Source organism: Physeter macrocephalus, chromosome 11, assembly GCF_002837175.3.
Source record: "Physeter macrocephalus isolate SW-GA chromosome 11, ASM283717v5, whole genome shotgun sequence".
Lineage (NCBI taxonomy): Eukaryota > Metazoa > Chordata > Mammalia > Artiodactyla > Physeteridae > Physeter > Physeter macrocephalus.
The window spans coordinates 65,055,375-65,073,621 of record NC_041224.1 but is presented as its reverse complement, the minus strand read 5'-3'; the positions used below and the strand labels follow the sequence as shown (position 1 = coordinate 65,073,621).

The 18,247-nt window shown below is 40.5% G+C and overlaps 1 protein-coding gene across 1 annotated transcript in view; it reads right to left on the bottom strand.

The window, feature by feature from the left end:
• Nucleotides 1-4,500, bottom strand: part of REC114 (REC114 meiotic recombination protein) — a 96,431-nt gene extending 91,931 nt beyond the window's left edge. The window contains exon 1 of the mRNA XM_024128728.2: nucleotides 4,338-4,500. Within this exon, the coding sequence (XP_023984496.1) occupies nucleotides 4,338-4,496 (159 nt within the window). The 5' untranslated portion in view covers nucleotides 4,497-4,500. The remainder of the gene's footprint in view (nucleotides 1-4,337) is intronic.
• Nucleotides 4,501-18,247: the final 13,747 nt, after the last annotated feature.

Sequence of the window (18,247 nt, the reverse complement as noted above, 5' to 3'; positions counted from 1 at the left end):
TTAAAAAAAAAAAGTTCTGAAGAACCTAGGGGCAGGACCGGAATAAAGACGCAGACGTTGAGAATGGACTTGAGGACACAGGGAGGGGAGATCGGCTCGGTGCTCTGTGTCCACCTAGAGGGGTGGGCTAGAGAGGGTGGGAGGGAGATGCAAGAGGGAAGAGATATGGGAACATATGTATATGTACAACTGATTCACCTTGTTATAAAGCAGAAACTAACACACCATTGTAAAGCAATTATACTCCAATAAAGATGTTAAAAAATAAATAAATAGAATTAAAAAAAAAAAGTTCTGAAGAACCTAGGGGCAGGACCGGAATAAAGACGCAGACGTTGAGAATGGACTTGAGGACACAGGGAGGGGGAAGGGTAAGCTGGGACGAAGTGAGAGAGTGACATGGACATATATACACTACCAAATGTAAAACAGATAGCTAGTGGGAAGCAGCCACATGGCACAGGGATATCAGCTCGGTGCTCTGTGTCCACCTAGAGGGGTGGGATAGAGAGGATGGGAGGGAGACGCAAGAGGGAGGAGATATGGGGATGTATGTATATATAGCTGATTCACTTTGTTATACAGCAGAAACTAACACACTATTGTAAATCTATTATACTCCAATAAAGATGTTTTAAAAATAAATAAAATAAAAGCAACCTGCAATTAACATCACCTTTCAAAATTATTCTCAAATTAGTAAACTAAATTACATTCAGCCATAAAATACATAAAATGGACCAATCTGTTATTAAGATAATCCTTTCAGAAAGGCTGGGCTAACAGATGTAAGGAATTAAAATCATGTTCAAGATGTATTTCATCTGCTCATTCCACTTAAATGACAGATGGTTTAAATATTAACCCTATTAATAAACTGTTTGCATATTCATTATGAATCTGATTGCCTTACCTCGTAACTCCACAAATTCATTTTATTAATTTTACTATAGGGCTGCCTATTTCATTCAAGGTCTTCTACACTCTTGCCTTGCAAAGTCTGCTCCTTGGACCAACAGCATCAGCATCACCTGGAAGCTGGTTAGAACTACACAATTTCACTGCCCATACCAGACCTACTAAGTCAGAATTTGCATTTTTCAAAAATATCCCCAAGCGATTTCCATGCACATTGACATCTGAGTAGCACAGTTCTAAACTGTTGATTTTTTTCACACTTTTTTTTTCTTACAGTATTACAAAAAGTGTATTTGCTTCCAAATTGTGGTTAACTTATCTACAGATAGTAACTTTTCATAATAATTCATTTCAGACAAATAAATCAATATATACATTCCATAGTCTATATATAAGATGTCTTAGACTTGACCTTACCTCTCAACTAGGACTTCAAGTCTTAGAAGTACTAGACTTGTTGTACTATTCATTTTTTCTCTTAAGTTAACATTCTTGCCTTAGCATGTAGCCACTGTGATGAAAGTCTTCTCTGTAATTAAACAACTATATAGAACAGTACCAGGAAATCAGATTCTCCCCACAATTTCAAGAAAAAATGAAAAAACTCAAAATAGATTTAAAGGTTGAACTTAAAAGTCCCCTAGAGAAAAAAAAAGCCCAGAATGACTCTATTCTCCACAATAATATATTTTTATGCTTTACCTAACACATATTTTTTTACTGCAGGTATCACATATTTTTAAAATGAGAAATTCACATGGGACTTAGTGAAGCTCTTCAGATGGCTCATCTTTTATCATTACTATTGCACAATAGTCACAGAACTCATAAAATAGAACAAATCTTGTTTTCTCTTTCGTTTTTCCCTCCCAAAATGACAGACCTGGGCTGAAACTGATCACAGCAGGTAGGATGGTTCCGCACAGATTCAAAAAGAAGGTACAAATGTTCAGTTTTCAAAAGCACTGCAAAAGCCAAACCTAATCCCTTGTCACTGTAGCTGTGGCTTTATGCCAAACATCAGAAAACTGTTGAAAAGTGCCGCTCCTTATAAGCAATTATGAAGAGCTTTGCAAAGAAAAGGGAAAAAAAGTAATAACAGTTCCTTAGAATGGTCAATGTCCCTGGCCTCTGGGTTGCAAGATAGGAATCTAATAGTTACCCAGTTGCATCTGAGGCCATTAAAAAAAGGTATTAAAAGGTGTTAAGAAAAGGTATCAAGGAACCTGTTGGGCAGTTTCAAAAATTAATTATGTCCTCAAACGTTCCCAGTTTTTTTTTTACAAGATCCTATTATAGATCAGTCACTCTTCGATTTAACTCTTTATTCACCCCATTTTGCATCTGCAGCCTATACAATTCCTCAGGGTACCGTGTTCCACAAGAGTACAACTAAGTATTTAATGCCTTTTTTAATGGTCTTAGCTCTAATAGTCTAGATTTGGTGAACAATTCATTATGCCCCATCTCTACTCACATTCACAGCCAAGTCTCTCAGAAGAGGTGTCCATGCACATTGGCCACACTTCCTCACCTACTAGTCACTCTTCAGCCCACCCCTATCTGGCTTCTACCCCCTTCACTCCACTGAAACTTCTCTTGGTAAAGACCATTAAGGACCTTCATGTTACTAAATCCAATGGACACCCCTTAGTCGTCATTATCCTTCACTCTGCGGCATTATTCAACAAAGTTAATTGTTCTCTCCCTCTTGAAGTAACTTTTTGTAGCTTTGATGGACCTGCTTTCTCCTGGGTGCCTCCCAACTCTCTGTCCCTTGCCAATCTTCTTTAGGGACTCGGTCCCCTCCTGACTCACCTTGGGGCTTGGTCCTGGAATCTTGTATCATCTCATAACTATAAATGTCACCTTCGTGTTGATGACACATTTACATCTCCAGCCCAGATGTTTCTTCTGAATCTAGACCAGCATACCCAACTACCCATTCAATATCCCCACCTGGATGCTGCATAAACACATTGAAACCCAAAACATCTGAAACTGAAGTCTTGGATCTTTCCTTCACTGTTCCTCCTCCAGTGTTTCCCAACCCAGTTGATCCTGCCACAAACCCAAAAGTTCTTTACTCTCACCATTTATACCCAATCAATCTCCAAGTCCTGTCATTTTGGCCTCCAAAATATAGCTTTAACATGCCCGGTCTCCCCATCTCTACTGCCATCCTCCCTCCCCATCCTCCCACCCCTGCCCTCCCGTCTAAGTCATTACCATCTCTTGCCTGCCACACTGCAAAAGCATTCTATGTGATCTTCCTGACTCTACTCATATTCCTCTCCAATTCTATCTCCACACTTCAACAAGAGTGAACTTTCAAAGATGAAAATGCTCCAACTTAAAATCCTTCAGTGGCTTCCTATTGGTTTTAGGACACTGTTCACAAGGCATCTGCCTACCTCTCCAGACAACCTCATCCCATGTTATCAGTCTCCTTGTTCTCTAAGCACCAGCCTTACTCTTTCTGTCTGCACATTACACATGCTGAGGTTTTCCAGGTGCAGGGCCTCTGCACACGTTGCATCCTCTACCTGGAATATTTGTTCTCTTTCTTTTACTTTTCTCCTACCCGCTGCTGCCCAAACCACACCAACATATACACACATGCACAATCCAAAACCCCAGGGTCCACAACCAATAGTCAAGCCAGACCAAAAAGAACTGAATGATCAACAACTCATGGCATTAAAACATATCAGCAGGACAAAAAAAAAAAAAAAGGATAATATCAGTAAACCCTTACATAACTTTATATGAGGCACTGTTTCAGGTGATTTATATATATTAACTTAATCAGTGCTCACAACAATCTTACCAAGTAGATACTATTATTATCCCTATTTTAAGATACGATAAATAAGGTACAGACAGAATAAGTAACTTAACCAAGGTCACAGAAATTCAGTGGCAAAGCTACAATTCAAATTTAGTCCTTCTTCTGTGTGATGCTTGACTGCCTGAAGAAAGACAACTTGATTAAAGACTATTCAACCCTCCCTTCCACATAAGGGATGTGAAACTAGTTTACATAATTACACAGTATCTGCAGAAATACTATGTCCTTCACTAGACCAAAAACAAACGAGGGTAGGGATCATTTATACCTTGTTCACTGAAATACATCCCCGAGCACCCTGAATAAAATCTAACACATAACTGACGCTCAGTAAATATCTGTCGAATATATGAATGTTTACTACTCCCTTGCATAATTATTTTGAGAATGCACTGGGTTCCAATCATTATACGTATTTCCTACGTTAGCTGTCGGCTAACCGCCCCTATCAGTCCTCTCCTTCTGTCGGCGTGGCTCTCAGCATGGCACTCGGGTACCAGGCCACAGCCTCCCCTCCCTCCCCGCGGGGGGTGAGAGCCTCCCGGCCCTTCCCGCCCTCAGGCCTCACCTTCCATGTTGGGGAAGAGGCTGTGCCAGCTTCCTGGCCAGGCCCAGGCGGCTCTCCAGTGCCCGAGGGCATGAAGCGGCCATACCGCTGTAGAGGCCACTGTGCCGCACCTCCTCCCGGGAGCCCGAAGCCCGCGTGCTCTTTTCCCGCCTCCGCCATGTTCGGCCTCCTGGCTAGCGCAGCCGCAGCTCGCTGGTGCCTGCCAATCGGCTCAACTAACCAATCAGGAAGCGAGGTGACCCAAGGCCCACCCTCCCCAAGAGTGGAAGCCAATGGACAGGCCCCGGAGACTCGAACGGGAAGCGGGGTGAGGAGGAGCAGGGTGGGGAAATTGGAGGGGAGTAGGGGCTGGGGGCGGTGCTCCTCGGGTTAAAGGCGTAGCTGTGGACCTTGGGCGTCTTCTAGTCGTGGTGGACAAAGTGAGGATGGTAACTTCCATCTTGAAGTGGGGCTCTGACGCTTATAAATGGTAGTTGGTCTTGCCTTTGCTTCGTTCGGGCTCTCCCCTTCCCTCAGGCAGCCCAGGCCATTGTCCGGCCGCTCTGAGACCTTTGGGAAAACTGGCCGACTCCCTGTGACTTCTACTTGCTGGGACTAGGCCGGCTCTTCGAGGCTGTCTGGGCAAGTGTGTTTTCCTTCCTCACAGAAGACTTTCAGATGACAGTGTCGCTGCTCACCTGAGCCCCACCGCAGCACAGCCCCAGTTCCATCCACCATTCAGGAAGTAGGGTTATTTCCTCATCATCCTGCAGCCCACTAGACATATTCCCTCCAGACGGGCAAGTTCTCTTTTAAAGAAGGTAGAGAACGGGTGGGATGTTGCCGACAGTGAAAGGTGTGCCTCAATCAAAAGCAGGTGCAACTTAATGACAGGCCTGAGTGATTTATAATCAACAAAGCCCTTCTACATCTGTTATTTCATTTGGCCTCTCAATAACCTTGTGGTAAATTAAAGAAGCAAAACAGAGATTATTACCCCCATTGAATAGATGGAAGCAAAATAATGTCCTGAAAGTAGAAGCAATTTGTATAAGGTTACACAGCCAGAGTAGAACTGTGGACTCTGCAATCTGTCCATGTGTCCACCCCACTTGCAAAGAATTTGGGTATCTATCCAGTTTGTATCGAATCAGAAGCATTGTGTATGGAAGATGGAAGCTATGTTAACCAAACTAGTAGAGTTAAAATGTAAACAATTTTTAAAACCATGCATTTCAAAGGGTACTAAATGTATAGACAATGGTTGGAGAAGTGGTAATTTATTCACTCAACAAATCACCAATAAATATCTACAGTATATAACTATGTTAGTCACCACAGGGGTTATGGAAATCGGTAAGGCACCACAGGGGTTATGGAAATGGGTAAGGCAGCATCTATCCTTCTAGGACCTCAGGATTAATAAAAAAGACAAAGAGAGGTACCTATGATACCCGACAGTTTATGCCAAGTGAACAGGAATGGCAGTGACATTTCAGTCCTAACTTGAAAGGTGAGAAGAAGCATCCCAAGGGAAGATGGAAGAAATTGGTATTCCAAATGGAGGGCAAGTTGAGGAGCAAAGTTGCAGAGATGAGGACAGTGACATAACCAGCCAAAATGCAAGGGATTTTAAGGAAGATGAGGCTACAAAGGTGAGTTAGGCAGAAGAGCACTGAACAGCAGCTAAGGAGAGTGAATTTTACTTCGTAGATGCTGAGGAGCATGGAAAATTGGCATAGGGGAGTGACACTATCATAATGGTGGTCCAGGCAGACTAATCTTTGAGGGACATGTAGAATAAATTGCATTCAAGACAAGGGATATATTTTAGTTATCTTTCCATTAGTCCAGTAGAGCTTGAAGGGGTCAGATTTTAGAAATGGCTTCTGAAGGTCCTTAAATGACACAGTAGTATTGTATTTAATATAGTAGTAAATGGTTAGAAACTTGGTTTGAGTGCCAATTCCAGCACTTGCCAGCTGTGTGACCTTGGGATGTCACTTAACTTCTCTGTGAAACAGGGTTAGCAAATACCCACCTTACAGGGTCCTAGGGAGGATAAAATAAGATCATATGTGGGAAAATTCTTGGTAAATTACAAAGCGGTACACTGTGAGTACTTTCTATTTGCAGGGTTAAAGTGACTTTCCGTGGGCTCCCTATAGGCAGGAGGATGGGAATGGGAGCCTGACATTCGGTCTCAGAGGCGCTCATCTTCCAGGTCCAGGGCTGCGGATGCTGTCAGAACCCTTCACAGGAGCAGATGGTGCTCACAGTTGGGACCCTGTCAGTGCCCAAGGACACCCAGGGTCCTGCTGGGCTCCCACCTGCAAGCTCCCTTCCTAGACAGTGCACCTGTGCTCAAGCTTCTGGGGCCACCAATGTCTGCCAAGAACAGATCATGTCTGCAAAGGGAGATTAAAGCCACAGCTCAGTGCACAGAGGCTCTTAAAAACCTGTGATATTAACAAGTGTGACTTGAGCATTCCAGAGGTCCCAGACACTGTACTAGGTGCTGGGGATATAGTAGATGACAAAACAGATGTGGCTACTGCCCTGCTGAAGCATATGATCTAGTGTCTGGGGACGAGACGGGGAGGTAGACAGAACATTGAGCAAATTACTCCATGTTTTTAATGGCCATTGTGTTTTCTTTGTTAAAGAGAAATCTGTAATATTAAGGTGTAATTTTATACAATAAAAAGCACAGATCTTTTATGTTCGATTAGGCAAATTTTGACACCTATATACATTTATGTAACCACCATCCAAACAAGATACAGAACATTTCCAAAAGCTCCAAGTTCCCTTACGATTGCCTCCTTCCAGTCAGTCTCCAACTCCCAAGGGCAACCACTTGTCTGATTTTAATCACTGTAGATTAGCTTTCCTGTTTCTGGACTTAATATATATATAAAACCATACAGAATATGCTCTTTTATATCTGCTTCTTTTGTTCAGTGTTATTTTGTCTTTTAGCTCCATCCATGTTGTTGTATGTACCAGTAGTTCATTCCTTTTCAGTGATGAATAAGCATTCTATTGTGTGATTATATCACGATTTCTTCCTCACCTGTTGATGGGCATTTGAGTTGTTTTCTGTTTGTTTGGCTTTTTAAGCTGTTATGAACATTTTTCTGTACCAGTCTTTTTTGTAGAGATGTGCTGTCATTTATCTTCAATAAATATTGAGTGAGATTGCTAGTTTCTAGAACTAGATATGTTTAACCCTATAAAAACTGCCAGAGAGTTCTCCATAGTGGTTGTACCATTTTGTACTCCTACCAGCAAAATATGAGAGTTCCAGTTGTCCTTGCTGACATTTGTATTGTCCAGTCCTTTCAGTTTTAGCAACTCTAGTGGATATATAGTGGTATCTCATTGTGGTTTTAATTTGCATTTCCCTGATAATAAATAATGTTGAGCCCCATTTCAAATGGCTTACTGGCCATTTGTGTATTTTATTTCATGAAGCATCTGTTCAAAACTTTTGCCGTTGCTGATTTGTAGGAGTTCTTTACATATTCTAAATACAAGTTTTTTGTCAGATATATGTATTGAAAATATGCTTCGCATTCTATTGCCTTTTCATTTCCTTAACGATGTTTTCCAAAGAGCAGAAGTATTTAATTCTGAATGAAGTCCAAGTTATTAATTTTTCCGTGTTTTTTTTTAGTGCTTTTTTTTGTCGTACCTAAGAAATCCCTGCATACTCTAAGGTTGTACACATATTCTCCTATGCTTTCTTCTAGAAACTTTATAGTTCTATCTTTTACATATGATCCTCCTTGCATTAAATTGTTTGTATAAAGTGAAGTAAGAATTAAGGTTCATTTTCTTATATGGATATAAAATTAATATTAAACAGGAACAGCCCTCAACCAATGACTGATGGAAACTGGCATATACATACCCCAATTTCCTCACTCCTCAAGTGGGACAACTCTGAGATTTGTGTAATATCCCATTCCCCAGAGTTCACCCGTGGGATCAGGCTCGTTACCCATGATGTAACTTGCTTGGTGATGATTCTTTTTTGGCTAACTTCTCTTCCCTGTCTCCCTCCCCTACCAGTGTTGCCTGAGATCACTTCTCAAATAAATTACGTGCACTTGAATTTTTGTCTCAGGGTCTGCTTCTGGGGGAACCCAAACTAAGACAGGGACAAACAAGGCAGACAGTTCCCTGCCTTCATATATTTAGCTATAATATAGTCACATGCAAGAAGATGGTACAAAAGGCAGTAAGAGGAGGGAAAAGTCACTCTCACATCCAAAGCAGACCCTCCAATGCCTTGCTGACCAGCAGCAGTAGAACAACATCATTTATGATCAGGACTAATGAATAACAGGTGACTATGAGCTACTCCATCCCCCTCTCAGGAGACTGTTACCAGCTTTTTAAAACCTAGCCCCAAAGTATAAAAAAACGGTCATTGATTTCACTGAACATTTTTTGATCCCAAATCCTTTTACTGTGTAACTCTATTTTGCAGGTGGCACAAATGACAGAGAGATGCTGGTTTCATGAGTAGTCAGCATAATCGTTGGAGGCAGGCTGCAGGGCTGGTTTTGGAATCCTCACACGTCTCTTTCAAAGCAGGCCAGGGACCCCATCCAACCCCTCTCCCTAGGATGTTGAGTCAGCAAAGGAAATGATCGCTTCAATCTCCTTGGGTCTCCTAGATGATAGAGAAATATGCACCCTTACTTCGTCTGCCATGTCCCTCAGCAACAGCTCTGGGGACCACCCAGTGATTGGAAACTGCAGGGCACTGCTGGTGGCTGTGGGGTTTCCCAGAAAAGCCCTGTCTGCATAAGTCAAGCCAGGTGAGGTGTCTCCATGATGTCAGACCTGGGGATGCTGTGTAAGAAAGGGATGTTTCCATGGAACTCTACACTCACTTCTAGAAAGCAATTATTTTCAAGTTTCTGCTCTGTTTCTTTCGCAGGCAAAAACTAACTGCTCCATTTCAGGTAATTGAAGGGATTTCCATGTGACTGAGCACAGACAATTCCAACCTGTCCACAGGCTGCTGATCACTGGCACAACACGAAGAGAGATTAATACAGACTTTTTCCACTTGTTAAACACACGGAGAATACTAATCAGCTAGTAAAATGTTTGCCTTCTGGTAGATTTGGGGGCACATTTTACCAAGGTGGATTAGAGTCAGAAATAGGAACTTTGGGGCTTCCCTGGTGGTGCAGTGGTTGTGAGTCCGCCAGCTGATGCAGGGGACACGGGTTCGTGCCCCGGTCTGGGAAGATCCCATATGCCGCGGAGCGGCTGGGCCCGTGAGCCATGGCCGCTGAGCCTGTGCATCCCGAGCCTGTGCTCCACAACGGGAGAGGCCACAGCAGTGAGAGGCCCGCGTACCGCAAAAAAAAAAAAAAAAAAAGAAAAAGAAATAGATAGGAACTTTAAGCAAACGCTAAAGAAAGACCATGAACTCATACCTTCAAGGGAGGGCTTATATTTTACTTATGTTCGAATCCAGAGTTCCTGGCACATGGTAGGTCCACAATTATTTTTAACAAAAAGATTGCAAATTTTAATATGGAAGAGTGAAATGGTTAACTTAAAAATCATTTTGAGGGTATAAAGGGCTGACATGGGGAGGTTGTTAATAACCCTTTCCTATCTTTATCTCCACACAAATTGGAACAAGAAGAAACATCTTCAGCCATATCATAAAGAACTGAAGCTAAAGCTGAGGAAGAAATTTTTGTATCTCAAAATCTTAATCTCAGAGCTGTATATTCAGGAAATTTACAACCCTGAAGCCTACAAATATATAGTCAAATACCAGAGCATAGACAGGAAGACCCCCTTGAAGTCTCTTCCAATTTGATGCATCACTTATTCCATCATTTGTTGCCTGACCCAGGAGAAGTCATTTAACCCACCTCTGTAGAGTGAGGCTGCGATATTTACAATTTACGCCTCAGAGGACAGATGAGAGCATCGTAAAGAAAACGCTTTGTGCCGGAGGGTGACTCAGCAGAAGCATTTTTGAGCTTAGTTGTTGAGAATATTTTGAATATTTGAGCCTGCAGCCATTGCAACTGCACCTCCAGCAGATGGTAGGTTAGGACTGGCAGAAGCTGGGAGGTCAAAATTTTAGGGGGACCCCAGGGAATGGTCAGGGCTGCTTGCACTGTTTTCTCATGCCAAAGACTGCAGCCCTGAGTACATAACAATATGTTTCCAAATGAAAATCCTTTCCCCAGGGGATCATTCTAACAATACATTGAGAGACCGGGAGAAAGAGGGATTTTTTTTTTTTTTTTTAGTGGTCATGTGAGTTCAGCTAATTTGTTCATTCCTTTATTCAGCAAGCATTTGTTGGGCTTACTCTGTGTCAGACGCTAAGCAAGGTAACAGAGAAACAAATCTGAATAGGACACAGCTCTTCTCTTGAAAATGCTTATAGTCTGGTAGAGGGACAGACACAAAAACAACTAATTTGCAGTGTAATGTGGAAGATGCTCACTAAAGGTACAGACCAGGTATTTTGTTGGTGCAAAGTAGGAGTGATACATTCAAAAAGGAGCAGTAGGAAAGGTGTGCAGAAGGGTGGAGACTCTTTTTTGTCTTGTGGTAAAATTCACATAACATAAAATTCATGATTTTAACCATTTTAGTGTACAATCAGTGGCATTTAGGACATTTACAATGTTGTGAAACCATCACCACTATCTAGTTCTGGAACATTTTCATCACCCCAAATGGAAACGCCATACCCAGGAGCAGTCATTCCCCCATTTTCTCCTCCCCCAGTTCCTGGAAGCCATTAGTCTGCTTTCCATCTCTATGGATTTGCCTGTTCTGGATATTTCATATAAATGGAATCATACAATAGACAGCCTTTCATGTTTGGCTTCTTTTGCTTAGCATAATGTTTTCAAGATTCATCCATGTAAATAGCATGTATCGTCGGTACTTCATTCTTTTTAATGGTTGACTAATACTCCATTATATATACCACATTTTGTTTACCATTCATCATTTGATGGACATTTGGTTTGTTTCCACCAGGGTAGGGACTCTTGAACAGTGCTTTATTTATCTGAATAAAAATGGCTTTGCATGGGACTTCCTTGGTGGTGCAGTGGATAAGAATCTGCCTGCCAATGCAGGGGACACGGGTTCGAGCCCTGATCCAGGAAGATCCTACATGCCGCGGAGCAGCTAAGCCCATGTACCACAACTACTGAGCCTCTGCTCTAGAGCCCACGAGCCACAACTACTGAGCCTGTGCGCCTAGAGCCTGTGCTCCGCAACAAGAGAAGCCACCACAATGAGAAGCCCGTGCACCGCAACGAAGAGTAGCCCCTGCTCGCTGCAACTAGAGAAAGCCGATTCATCCATGTAAATAGCATGTATCGTCGGTACTTCATTCTTTTTAATGGTTGACTAATACTCCATTATATATACCACATTTTGTTTACCATTCATCATTTGATGGACATTTGGTTTGTTTCCACCAGGGTAGGGACTCTTGAACAGTGCTTTATTTATCTGAATAAAAATGGCTTTGCATGGGACTTCCTTGGTGGTGCAGTGGATAAGAATCTGCCTGCCAATGCAGGGGACACGGGTTCGAGCCCTGATCCAGGAAGATCCTACATGCCGCGGAGCAGCTAAGCCCATGTACCACAACTACTGAGCCTCTGCTCTAGAGCCCACGAGCCACAACTACTGAGCCTGTGCGCCTAGAGCCTGTGCTCCGCAACAAGAGAAGCCACCACAATGAGAAGCCCGTGCACCGCAACGAAGAGTAGCCCCTGCTCGCTGCAACTAGAGAAAGCCCGCACACAGCAAAGACCCAATGCAGCCAAAAATAAATAAATTAATTAATTTTTTAAAAAATGGCTTTGCTATCCTTGTAAAACAAAGCAATACAGACTTCCAGGCACCATAGTATATAGTTAAGTTTACTACTCCACAGCTTCTTCCATCTCCAGACACATAGCAATGACAGGTCAGATATAAGAAGAGATAACCAAAAAGAGATAACTGGGATCAAAGACAAGGCAAGCATCTCTGGGGCCAGAAATTCGCAACAGTGAGTAAGGATGAAGCCAGGGTCATGCTGGGCTCCAAGTCTGGACCCAGACAGTCCAGGAGACTCATTCCAACAGAGAAACAGGAGCCAAACAGCTCCACACAAGGCACAGAATAGAGTCAGGTTCCCTGCACGAAACCAGGAGTGGGAGTCAGTGCCCCTCCTTTGAAGAGGGCCTAACAAGGCTGCCACCCTGCTGCTTAGTGTAATTGTTTCCAGGTTGACAGGAACCTAAGGAGGCAGCTGAACAGACACAACCTCACAAGCAGAAACTGAGCCAAGTCTCCTGCAGCCTCTGTGACGGGATAGCCCCAACGTTGCAGCAGAAGAGGGGTGCTGAAACACCCCTATAAGACTTGGTTCTTGACTGGGGCCTGGGAGGTTAGAGGAAGGCAGCAACACATCCCTTCCACTACTAGAAAGTAAAGGAAAGAGTGGATATATGTATATGTATAACTGATTCACTTTGCTGTACAGCAGAAAGTAACACAACCTTGGAAATCAACTATACTCCAACAAAAATTGATTTAATTAAAAAATAAGAAAAGAAAGTAAAGGAAAGATGAAGAAGCAGAGAACTTCCCACTTAAAATGACTTTAAAAAATCTAAAGTCTAAAACACATGAGGAAATATAATTCTAGGAAAGACAACAAAAGCAACAATAGCAATACAAACTCACTTCTGAAAAAATTAATTGTATAAAATAGACTAACAAAAATGTTTTAAAATGATCAGTACTGTTATGACCTACAACAACATGGGTGAATATAATTCATGGATTATATTATATATCACATATAACAATACAGATAATATAATATTGAAAAAAGAAGCTGGACACAAAAATACATAACAAATGCTTACATTGACATAATGTGAAAAAAAAACCCAGACAAACTAATCTACGATGTTAGAAGTCAGTAGGTTGGAAGAGGGCCCAAAAGGCTGCTAGAAATATTTTATTTCTTAACTTGGGTGATTGTTACATGGATGCCTTCATTTTGTGAAAAGTCATTGTGTTACATATATAGTCAATCCTCTTTATTTGTAGATTCCATGTTTGCAAATTTGCCTACTCACTAAAATTTATTTGTAACCCCCCCGCCTCGCACCAATCAATACATGCTACACCTTTGTGGTCCTTCATAGACATATGCATTGAGGGAAAAATTCTGAGTCATCAGACACTTGTGGTCCCACCTAAAGTGGAACAAGGCAACACTCAACCTTCTTGTTTCAGCTCTGATATCATAAACTAGGGTCCTTTTTGTAGTCTACCTACTGCCATGTTTTTCACATTTTTATCTTTTTTGTTGGTGATTTCACTGTTTAAAATGGCTCCCAAGCATAATGCTGAAGTGCTGGCTGGTGTTCCTAAGCTCAAGCTGTGACATGCCTTATGGAGAAAATATGTGTGTTAGATAAGCATCCTTCAGACATGAGTTATAGTGCTGTTGGCTTTGAGTTCTATGTTAATGAATCAACAATATATATTAAATAAGGTATCATTAAACAGAAACATACATAAAACAAGGTTACGTATTGATCAGTTGATGAAATGTGGTGACCAGAGGCTCTCAGGAACCTAACCCTGCATTTTCCCTAGGAGCAATGGTTCAATATTTGTGAATTCAGTGTTCAATTTAAGCAATAAATACATTTTCAAAGTAATAACAACTAAGAAAGTTTATACTTCTGGACACTCACTAAAATAATTATTAAAGGATTTATTTAATGATAGCACAGAAATTTGTTTAAAATGCAGAGAAATTGCCTAGTAAAAAATACTTTTTGTGTAAAAATGTAAAATGGAAATTCTAAAGAAGTGCAACAAGATGGAGGACGAGATGCTCAAAAACTAGTTAAATTATGGCAATGTCTGAAAGTAGGATTAGAATATTTAATAACATCAATTTTGTTAGAAAAGTTAGTTTAGTGTGTATATGTTCAACAAATTAGAGAAACTACTAAAAAAATAGAAGTGTAATCTTTGTTCCAAAGGAGTAGACTAAAACAAGAGGGTTGGGATAAAGAAAAACCTATCAACAAAAAGGAAAAATAAAGAAAAATGGTAAAGAGAAATCATGCGTAAGCTGGTACTGAAATTCAAACATATAGATACTCACAAAAATGTAATAGATTATACTTTTATTAAAAACATAAATTTTCAAATCATACTTTTCAAGTTTAGCTCTATGATAAAATTAATTACATTATATAAAGTTAGAATTATAAGATTATCAACTAGAAGAACATAAGACTATAAAATATTCAAATTATCAGATGAAAACACCACACACACAGGTACACACATAGAAAAGTAATCACAGATTATAAAGTGAAATATCAGTAGTGCAAAATATCAAAAAAGAAGTATTGAAAACAGAAGTATAAAAGACCAAATGTGTTTTCATATTAATAAATGTAGATGTCAACTCACCTGGGAGAAAAAGACTATGATCTCAAAGTAAAGTAGAGGAGAACTTTATGAACTTTGTTCACATTTCAACAAGTTTCTGAAGAGAAAAAAATTACATGAGGAAGGGTAACTGATAGAGTAGATCAAAGGAAACTGCAGCCTGGAGAATCTTAGAAGGATGATATAGCCTAGAAGAAAGCCAACATGCCTGGCAGAGATGGCATGTATCCCCAGAAGGCAGAGTAAAATGTGGGGCAGAAAACAGATGGATTAACGGAATGTCTATGAATGGAAACTTCTCACTACTTGAATGTAAAATACCTAGCCACAGGGTGTCTCCTCAAGCAGAAGGTACTTTCATGGAGAGATTAAATAACTCCTATTTATCTGGCATTTGGGGGCTACTCAGAGTAAAAGTGAACTTCCTATCTGATAACATAAAGCAAAGTTCACCAATTCTACAGCCCAACCCGTTTTATAGCTGCAATCAGTTTTTTAATGCCTTACTCTTAAATAAAAACCCACAATATTATCAGATATTTGAGAAAAATCTCCACCATAAAAAAGAGACTACAAGAAAGGATAAATGACTACAGAGAAAAGAGATAACATAGAGAAGAAAAGAAAAATAATAATTCAAATCTTCAGAGACATGAAAATCTATTGCATCTGTAAAACAAGAACACATTGCTATGAAAAAAGAAGCAATTAGAGAAAAGAGTGCTTTCAGAAAATAAAAGATATGTTGAACAGATATAAAAGAAAGTAGAGGAGTTGGAAAATAAAGTCGAGGAACTCTCTCAGAAAGTAGGGCAAAAAGACAAAGAGGTAGAGTATGAAAAAGAAAAGATAAGAACAACCTGGGAGTTCCAGTAGATCCTACTCAGCCATTCTGACAAGTATACAACCTGGAAAAGTAAGAGAGTTAACACCCCATAGGACAATCCTGGACCAATGGAAGCTGGAAGACCATGGATAAATGTGTTCATCTTCTATCCCTGGGGAATACATTTTCATGGTGCTTTCTCTGTGGTTCCCAAAGAAATCTATAGGGGCATGGAGCCCCACTAGAGTTGCTTACAATGGTGACCAGTTAGATACCTATTCTTGGACTGGCTTTCCCTCCTTCCCTCTTTCATTCTTCCCAGTTCCCCCACCTCTATTTCCAGGAATCACTTCCCAAAATAAACATGCAAGACTTTGTCTTGGTCTCTGTTTTTGGGGTGAATCTACACTATGACGTAAAATGTTCCCAAATTTATCATGATTACCAAAAAAATACAGCTTTATTCTTTTATGTGTTTTCAACTAACCACATATAATTTATTCTCTAGGGTGTAAACTTAAAAATAGAATTGCTCAGACACATGTATGCATTTTCCCAATTTTATTAGCAATTGCCAAGTTTCTTTCTCATGTGGTTGTACCAATTTACATTGTTGTCCATGCTGTTGAAAATTCACATTTTCCCACATCTTCTTCAATACTGGTGTTGTCTGATTTTAATTCTTGCAAATAACAGTCATTATTGTTTTGATATCCATTTCCTTGATCACTAGTGAAATTAAGCTTCTCTTCATATGCTCACTGTCCATTTTGTTTTCTTCTTATATGAATTCCTTGTTCATATCCTTTTGAAACTCAATTTTCTATTGAGTTTGTCTTTTTGTTATTAATTATAGCAGTTCTTCATATATTCTAGATACCCATCCTTTATCTGCTAGATATGCTGTGAATATTTTCTCCCAGTGTGTTACTTGTGTTCTAACTTTCCCTATGATAATTAGTTTTTTATTTTTAATGGACTCAAATTTATTTTTTCCTTTATTGTTTGTAATTTTTATGTTTTATTTAAGAAATTCTTCTTTTCTTGGAAGCTCATAACGATATTTACTTATTTTCCCTTCTCACAGTTTTACAGTTTGGTTTCACATTTAGGTCTTTAATACATCTGAAATTTATTTTCATGCATGGTGTGAGGAATCAGTGTTTTTGAGCTAATAAGCATCGAGAAGAAGCTTTTTTTTTTTTCCTTGAATAATGCTTCTTGCAGAAACATCTTGGCATTTTGCACAATGCACATTTGTCAGACCTAGAAATGGAAGAAAGGTAGCAAAGGAGGGAGGAAGCATGAAGAAACTAGGGATAGGGCTTCCCTGGTGGCGCAGTGGTTGAGGGTCCGCCTGCCGATGCAGGGCGCACGGGTTCGTGCCCAGGTCCGGGAGGATCCCACGTGCTGCGGAGCGGCTGGGCCCGTGAGCCATGGCCGATGAGCCTGTGCGTCCGGAGCCTGTGCTCCGCAACGGGAGAGGCCGCAGCAGTGAGAGGCCCGCATACCAAAAAAAAAAAAAAAAAAAAAGAAACTAGGGATAGTAGAGGAATTTCCCATATCGTCCAAATGTGAGTGCTGAGACCTTGTTTAGGCAAAGCAATCATACAAAAACTACTTTGAAAACATTTACAGTGGGTCTCAGTGGAACATTAGTGAATATTTTTCCATCCCCTTACACCCTCTAGTCAGCTGAAATATGTTCAGGGAGATTGTGAAAACTATGAGAAGAGAAAATAAGTAGTTTCACTCTGAACCAAACACAATGAAAAAAGGAGGTCTGCAGCAAGAAGATCACTTTTCAAAGACTAAGCTAAAGGGTTTGGGAATGTTCTGCTATTTTGGAATAGCTACACACCCTATATTCATTCATTCATTCAACCCACATGTTTTTTTTTTTTTAAACACACATGTATTGAGCACCTACTTCGTTCCAGGGACTATCCTGGGTGCATGTGAGCTATAGAGATGAATAAATCCCTCTCCTTGCCCTCAGTGAGCTCCTTTCTAGGCAAAAAGACAAATACGTAAGGAAATAAATCTCCATCCTATGTGATAAATGTAACAAAAGCAACTACAGGGCACCACACAAACTTAGCACAGAGCACAGAGGAATGATGTATCTAGGTCTGGAAGGGGAGGAGGTCAAAGACATGTTCCTAGAGAAGCTAACACATGAGACATTATTCAGAGGTGAACAGTTGTGCACTAGGTCGACAAGGGATGGACAGGAGGAGCCTTTGGAAGACGTTCCAATTTGAGGGAGCAGAGAAAGCAGATATGAGAGGCAATTGTGCCTCCAGGTAGTGGGGGAGGGTTTGAAAATGTCACAGAAACAACATCTATTTCTCCCAATTTTCTATTTTTTCCTCTCTGATTTGAACTTGTCTTAGTTCTGAAGAAAAGATACGGTGTCAGCAAAGAGAACAAACATGGGCTGAAATTTACCTTCTTTTGGATAAATATCTAGATTTCTTTCATTCACTAATAAAATTTACAGTTAAGCACCTGTTGTGTGCCAGGTGCTAGAGACACAAGAGAAATTCTTGTGAAAAGATGGTCATGTTGTACCCCTAAAACTAATACAATGTTATATATGAATTGTATT